Here is a 7,864-nt window from a genome sequence, read left to right on the forward strand (position 1 = left end):
TCAAGGTAGGCTCCTGTACTTTCGTAATGAACTGCATCTAGGCCAGGAATGTGGCAACTTCCCCACGCAGAGTACTTAGGAAGCAAGGCCAGGGGCCTTGCTTGGGGAAAACCCAGGAGCCACCTCCCCAGGGGTCTGCTTTATCTGGCAAACCTCACCCTAGGCCTGCTGCTGATGGTGTCTGGTCCAAACCCAGAGAGAGGGAGAACTTGGGGGGAGGGCAGGGGGCAGGGCGCTGCTCACCGTGAATAGACCAGTTTGGCCAGACAGTCTCTGCGGGTGTCACACTCGGCTCGGGAGCAGGGCTTCCGGAACACCTGCTGCTGCCTGCCTGCCCTGATGGTTCTAATCCGCAGTGTCTCCAGCAGTGGGTCTTCTGGGAGCAGCAGCAGCAAGGCCGATGTCCTGACAGAGCCTAGGAGGGACAAATCACCCTCCATCCAAACAGCCCTCTTCACAAGGCACAGTGCAGTTGTCACAGTACCACGACCACTCAACTGGACAGAGGAGACCTATGTTCTGGTGGGTGAGGAGACTCACTGACAGCCTCCATAAGTGGCAGAGGCAGGACTGGAACTCAGGACTTCTATGTCCTAGTCCACACTGCCACGTGTGGGACAAATCACTTTACGAACTCTCTGATTCTCGTTTTCTCATCTGTAAAACAGGGACCATGTTGTCTGTCTCACCACAGATGGGGTGAGGAGTAACTTATCCAGGGCAGGGCCCTACAGCTGATGGTTCCATCAAGGGTATCAGATTCCAAATTTCACCCTCTGGCCTCCCACCCAATCCCGCCAAGGCTCGCTCTTTTTCTGGGCAAGGCCTGCCCTGCTCCCTGGAGTGTGACCAAAGCCTGAGGTGCAGGCCCTGACACTTGCCCTCACACTTGGCATCGTCCATCAGCTGGCAGGGTTGGGCTTCGTCCTCAGAGTCAGCAAACCGGATGTTGCCGAGGTGCAGCAGTCCAGCTAGGACCTGAGGGGCAGGAGAGGAGACGAAGTGGGCACCTTCCCAGGGGCTGGAGCCTCGCCTGGGAAGGGCTTCTCTCCTGCTGAATACAATCGTAACAGAATAATAGCAGTTCCCAATGACTGCCCACTTACTACATGACTCTGCCAGGCACGATTTGGTGCAAGTTATATGCACCATCTTGTTTAATCTTTTCAGCAATCAGTGAGGCATGTGCTGTTATGATGCCCATGACAGAGATGAGACGGGGAGAGGTTAAGTCACAAGCCTAAGGCCACACTCTTGGTAAAGGTGAAGGGTACGATCAGAACCCAGGCAGTGGACTTCAGATGCCTCCCAGAGCAGCCAGTGGGACCCCATGTTACTCACTGTCTGTCCCTCTGCCTCCCACTCTCTAGGAGCAGACTGTGTGGGAACACTACTCCTGTTACTGCTGGACCAGGTTACTTCTGTGTCTGATGGGAATTTGGCTCTGGCTTCCTTTGGCCCTCTCTCAGCACTGTTGGGATTCTGACAGCCCAGCCTGGGGAGGATCTGTGATCTTGGTCTCTGTACAATGGGTGCCCTCTTGCCTTTGCACTCAATGATCCACATGGATGAGCCCCCAGGGGCTGTAGAAAAGAGACCCCCCAGGTCCAGCAACTTGGAAACCCTGGTATCGAGAGAGCAGCGCCTCTCCCATCATCCGTGTCCGGTCCCAGGCAGGGTGGCTCCACATGCTACAGGCTTTTCGGCCACAACACACCCCAGGAGAAGACTGCTGTGCCAATGGGCAGTGTAGGGCAGAGAGTCATGCCACCCCCAAACCAGCACTCCTGGTGGGACTCCTAGCATTGTCCACTTGCCCTGGACTTGTCCCCATGTTCCGTCCTTCTGGCCAAGCTCTTGCCTGGCAGTGCCCATACTGGCCGTGATCCCTTCCCTGCCTGGGCAGCCCCCATGTGGAGGTGGAGATAATTTTCCACGTACTGCCATCTCCCTGCAGTGGCTTCCCTCTCTCTGTTGCCAGCCCTGTTAGTGGGTGGGTGAGGAGGTGACAGGGGAGGGAGGAGTCAGCCCTCTCAGCAGAGACAGATGGGAGAAGGGAGGCCATAGTAGGGATGAGAGGGGCCCAGCTCACCTGGGTCAGCACTATGTCCTGAGAGGAGGGTAAAAATGGTAGGAAGTCAGAATTACTGCATCTGGTACTAACTCTATCTGTATCACTTAGTGATGTCGGACCTTTGTAGGTCACTTTGCCTCTCTAGCTTTCTCGAGCATAAAATGGGAATAATCTTGGGGCTGGCCCAGTGGCGTAGTGGTTAACTTTGCGTGCTCCGATTTGGTGGCCCTGGGTTCGCGGGTTTGGATCCCGGGCATAGACCTGCACACTGCTCATCAAGCCATGCTATGGAGGTGTCCCACATACAAAACAGAGGAAGAGTGGCACAGATATTAGCTCAGTGACACTCTTCCTCAAGCAAAAAGAGGAAGATTATCCAAAGATATAGCTCAGGGCCAATCTTCCTCACAGAAAAGGGGAATAATCTGCATAGACACAGGGCTGTTGTAAAAACCAAGTGAACTAAGGGGTGTGAACATGACTTTAAAATTTTAACACACTAGACAAACATGAGGTAGCATTATTTCTCTGTTTTGATTATTGCAGTAATAGCTGATCTAAGCACCTTGCCCTCTGACCTCCGTGTATCACTGCCATGTTCTAAACCACATGTGCTCCATCACTGTTCTCTATGCCCCTGTCCACCCTGACCCTGTCTCCAGGCTCAGTGGCACAGAGGGGTGGTCCTCTCCTTGGAGACTGTGCAGCAGAGCCCAAAGTCCTAGATTCTCAGCGAGAGACTCACAAGTTCCGAGAAGGCCCTGTGGACAAGGGGCTGCCCGTCCCCTCCACCAAATCTAAGTGGCCAGGCTCTTCTTCTTACCTTAAAGACGTTGTTCTGGGTGGGAGTCTCGATGCCCAAATGGAGCATGGCCTCTCTGGTCACCTCGAAACAATCCTCTGAAAAGTAATCCAAGTCACAGCCCAGTGTCAGGGCCAAAGGTCAGCAGGGGCATCGAGGGGTGAGGGAGGCAGGCCCTGTGCAAGGGTAGGTGGGTGCTGTTAGGCCAACCCAGGGTGCTCCCCCTACCTTCCAAGGTCCTCTCTGAGTTGGGGAGCCAGGAGAAGGCAGCTCCCTTGGGGAGGTGCCACTGGAGCCGCTCATCCGCACTGGCTCCTTTGCACATCTGTGGGGAGGGGTGGGCGGGTGGCTGAGCTAGGAGTGTGAGGCAAGCCCAGGCCTGCATAGGCTGGGACTGGGATGAGAGGAGTGAGAAATGCCAGTGACATCACAAGGCTGAGAGGTCCCTGTAGAGAGCCCAGGGCAGGCATGGGGGCAAAAAAGCTGCAAACAGTTCTGGATATCTCCAGCTCAATGCAAAAAACTCTGCTGAGGCCTATAGTCTGAGGAAAGCACAACTCCTGTCTGGGAGTCCCCAGTCCGAATCTGAGAGCAGGGAGACATACTCTCCATGCCTTGGGGGACCCCCAGTCTGATGGAAGAGGCACAGCTCCAGGGAAGTTCTTGTTCTGTCGGAGGAGACAGCTGCCATCCCAGGAGTTCTCAGTCTGACAAGGATGACAGTCCCAGTCTCAAGGACCTTTTGGTCTGACAGAAGGCAAAACACACCCCCTGCCAAAACCATGCTGGGAGCCAGGGTCCAGTGTGAGGCAGAAGTGTTGCATAAAGTTTGCAGGAGTAAGTGGTGGCGTTGCTGAAAGCCAGGTGAAGAGGCAGGAAGGAAGCATTGCGGGGGAGCGGTGGAGGAAGGGCTTAGAGGCACAGACCCATATCTACCCTGCACCTGGGCAGCTCTGGGCCCAGCCTAGCACAAACCTGGTAGAAGATGTGGAAGTTCCTCTCACTGGAGGCCTGGCAGGCCACTCGAGTTTTCTCTAGGAGGTAGGTTTGGACTGCAGCTCCGGTCATCTGCTGGGCACTGGACACAAGCAGGCCAGGGCTCATTAGTTGTCCATTCATTCCACAGCCATTTATTAGGCACTTACTGTGTGCCAGACTGCAACCTAGCAACTCCCACCAAGCGCTTCCACTTAGCCAGTAGGGCTCATGAGGACTAGGGACCACTCAGCAAATCTTCGGGTGGTCTGGGATATTCTCATGCACCCAGCTCAGACGGGCAGGGCCAAGGCCTCTGTACATCATTTTGCCCCATCCCAAGGCAGGAGCAGAAGTCCCAGCTTCAAGTACACAGGTGTGGCCCAGACAGGTAGCATTTTAACTAGAAGTCCCTGAGCAAGGGTAGAAGCCAGGAGGAATACATGGGCTGTGACAAGCACACTGCCCCTGGGTCCCTAAGGCTGGAGTAGCAGTAATTTTCCAGGTTCAGAGATCAGGCTCAGGTTCATTTATCCCACATACACACGTGCCACAAGGAGCAGGGTTCTGTCCATAGGGGTGGCCCAGGCTGGAGACTGCCCCAGCCACTTTCAAACTCCCTGCCCCATCCTCCCACCAGCCAGGGTGGCAGCAGCGATTACCTGTTCAGCTGGAGCTGGATGAACTTCCCAAAGCGACTGCTGTTGTTATTCCTCAGCGTGCAGGCATTCCCTACAGATCACACCTGCATTTATCCCACTCCCGTTTAGAGTCCTCATGGGCCAAGGTGGCCGCAGGTCAGCTGGGGGCATGTCCCTCTCCTCAAGTCACCTAAGGGCCCCTTTGTTGTTTTCCACATCACAGGGGACAGGACTAGGGAGAAGGCACTTGGCCTCAGCAAGTGCGATTCAGGAGAGTTAGAAGAACTTCCTTGCAATGAACTGGAATGAGCAAGCCTAGGCAGTCAGGGACTGTCTTTTTTGAAGGGAAAAGATCAAAACAAGCTGTCACTATTGAGTTAGACAGTAAGGCACAACATCTGGATTAAAGACCCAACATGGACACGAATTATTGCGAATCTGTAGATAAGTTTCCTTCTTCTCTGAACCATGAGGAAACTGTACAGAAGGATTTGGACTAGGTGAGCCACAGGTCCTCTCCAGCACCACTGTTACATCTGCCTGGGCTAGAGGGAGGGGACGGCTGAATGACATCACCTGTACTGGAAAGAGGTTATTGCTACCTGGGAGGAGGTTGGGGGGTCCAAGGCAGTGAACCTCCAGAGAGGGTCTCAAAGCACTGCTCGTCTCCCTGGGAGGTGGCGAATCCCAGAGGAAATGGGACTGAGGTACTGTGCAGAGGGCACTGAGCTCACCAAAGGCTTCCATGACAGGATTGGAGTTCAAGATTCGTTGCTCGATCCTCTCTGCAATCTTGTGGCTGTCCCAGGATGTAGGTGAGGCAGCCACCACAGCGTAGAACTTCATTAGGCAGCGGGATGTCCATGTCTGTGACAGAAACAGCCCTGTGGGAGCTGTGCTTATGTTCCCTCCCACTTCTTCGCCTGCCTGAGGGAATGGTGCCCACTAGAGCCCTCTTCTTCGCCATGCCTGTTGCTGACTAAATGGCTGAACGCTGAATTCAACTTCCCCCATCTGTGAAATGGGGGTGCTCCCTTCTGCTTCTAGCTCCAAAGGACACCTTTAAGAAATGAGGGGGGCTGGGGTAGAGAACGGACATCCCACCCTGACCTGAGGAGGCCACTCAGTGTCTCTGAGTGCTCACAGCTAATATTGATTACTCTGTGGCAGGCACTGGGCTAAGGACAAAGTCCGTGTATTTTCTTACCAACCCTATAGATGCAGGTGCAATTATATAACTGTTATGAAAATGATGAAACTGAGGCATAGACAAATTTTAAATTTTTTGAAGATCACATATCTAGTAAATGATAGGGCTCTGATTTGTACCCAGGCAATCTAATTATGAAATTCTTTTATTTTATTTTAAATTAGCTGAAATCAGGTATATTTTCATTTTAACTTCTAATTGTTTGTTGCTAGGACAAAGAAATATGATTGGTTCTTTATATATTAACTCTGTATCCTGTTCTTTGCTAAACTCTCTATGCCTCAACTTTTTAGTTGTAGTAGCTCTTTTGTAAACTCTTTAGGTTTTTCTATGAGGTGGGAGATGTTCCCTCTCTTCTATTTTCTGAAAGAATTTGTGTAGAATTGGTAACATTATTTCCTTCAATATTTGGTGGAATTAAAAAATGCAGCCACCTGGGCCTGGAGCTTTCTTTGTGGAAAGGTTTTAACTATGACATCAATTTCTTTCATAGATTTAGACAATTCAGGTTATATATTTCTACTTGTGTGAGCTTTAGCCGTTTGTGTATTTCAAAATATTTCTCCATATCACCTAAATGGTAGAATTTATTGGAATAAAGTTGTTCATAATGATCTTATCAATCTGTAGGATCTTTAGTGACATCCATTCTTCTATTTCTGACATTGTTAATTTGTGTCTTATTTTCTAAGTTTGACTGGAGAGTTACTGATTTTATTAATCATTTCAAACAGTCTTTGATTTATTTTTTCTATTATGTTCCTGTTTTATTGACTTTTCACTTTATTTCCTTCTTCTGCTTACTTTGGATTTATTTTATTCTTTTTTCCTCTCGTTTCTTAAGGTAGAAGCTCGGATCACTGATTTCTGTATTCTTTTCTAATATATGCATTTAATGCTACAAACTTCCCTCAAGGCACTCCTTTTTTTTTAAAAGCATACATTTTGATGTGTTGTGCTTCCATTTTCAATCGGTTCAAAGTATTTTCTTTCGTTTTATTTTTTAAGATTGGCCCTGAGATCTATTGCCAATCTTTTTCTTTTTCCTTCTTCTCCCCAAAGCCTGTCAGTACATAGTTGTGTGTTTTAGTTGTAGGTCCTTCTAGTTCTGCCATGTGAGACGCCGCCTCAGCGTGGCTTGATGAGTGGTGCAAGGTCCGTGCCCAAGATCTGAACTGATGAAATCTTGGGCTGCCGAAGTGGAAAGCGTGAACTTAACCACTCGGCCATGGGGCGGGCCCCCCAAAGTATTTTCTAATATCTTGTGATTTCATCTTTGATGTGTAAGAAATTTGAAGGGTGTTGTTTAATTTGTAAATGCTTTGGGATTTTCCAGGTGTCTTTGTTATTCTAGTTCAATTCTACTCAAGACAGAGAACATAGTTTGTATGATTTTAATCTTTTCAAATTGAGATTTGTGTTGTGGCTCAGAATATGCTCTACAATGGTTCCATGTATACTTGAAAAGAATGCTCAAATCTCAAACTATAATTTTGATTTTATCTATTTCTCTTTTCAATTCTATTAGTTTTTGCTTCATGTATTTTGAAAACATTATTAGGTACATACACATTTAGTATTATGTTTTCTTCTTAATGAATTCAGCGATTTATCATTATGAAATGTCTTATCTTACCCTTAATAACATTCCTTGTTCTAACATCTGCTTTGTTCCACATTAACATAACTACTTCTGCTTTCTTTTGATTAGTGTTGGAATGGCATATCTTTTCCCATCCTTTTACTTTGGGCCTATCTATGCCTTAAAATTATAGTGTGTTACTTGAAGACATCATATAATTTGAGTCTTGCCTTTTAAAAAAAATCCAATCTGATATTGTCTTTTAATTGGAACGTTTAGTCTATCTACATTTAATGTGATAATCACTATGGTTAGGTTTAAATCTACCATCTTCGTTTTTTTTTTTTGATTTGTCCCATGTGATCTTTGTTACTTTTTCTTCTTTTATTGCCCGTGGTTGAATTTTCACGATTCCATTGTATCTCCACAATAAATTGTTACTATCTTTCTCTTAAAGTGAATTATCTTTTAAAGAGACAAAAAATAAGATTTCATATCTCCAATGCTCTTTATTCCTTTGTATCAATCCAAATATTCCCCTGGTTTCATATTCCTTTTGCCTAAAGAACTTCCTTTAATA

General features: G+C 48.3%; 1 protein-coding gene across 13 annotated transcripts in view; it reads right to left on the minus strand.

Annotated features, from left to right (window-relative positions):
- Positions 1-7,864, minus strand: part of MYO19 (myosin XIX) — a 55,779-nt gene that overhangs the window by 14,194 nt on the left and 33,721 nt on the right. For 8 of the 13 annotated variants that reach the window (XR_002811594.2, XR_011423304.1, XR_011423307.1 and 5 more), the window contains 7 exons: positions 5,227-5,359; positions 4,514-4,583; positions 3,852-3,954; positions 3,105-3,201; positions 2,898-2,974; positions 882-978; positions 244-415 (listed from right to left, as the gene is read on the minus strand). Coding sequence is in view for 6 of the 13 variants with exons in the window: in XM_070227550.1 (XP_070083651.1) it covers positions 244-415; positions 882-978; positions 2,898-2,974; positions 3,105-3,201; positions 3,852-3,954; positions 4,514-4,583; positions 5,227-5,359 (749 nt within the window). In the remaining 7 variants the exon portion in view is untranslated. The remainder of the gene's footprint in view (positions 1-243; positions 416-881; positions 979-2,897; positions 2,975-3,104; positions 3,202-3,851; positions 3,955-4,513; positions 4,584-5,226; positions 5,360-7,864) is intronic. The other 5 variants (XR_011423303.1, XR_011423306.1, XR_011423308.1 and 2 more) reach the window with 1 other exon arrangement.

The sequence above is a fragment of the Equus caballus genome, chromosome 11 (assembly GCF_041296265.1).
Source record: "Equus caballus isolate H_3958 breed thoroughbred chromosome 11, TB-T2T, whole genome shotgun sequence".
Classification (NCBI taxonomy): domain Eukaryota; kingdom Metazoa; phylum Chordata; class Mammalia; order Perissodactyla; family Equidae; genus Equus; species Equus caballus.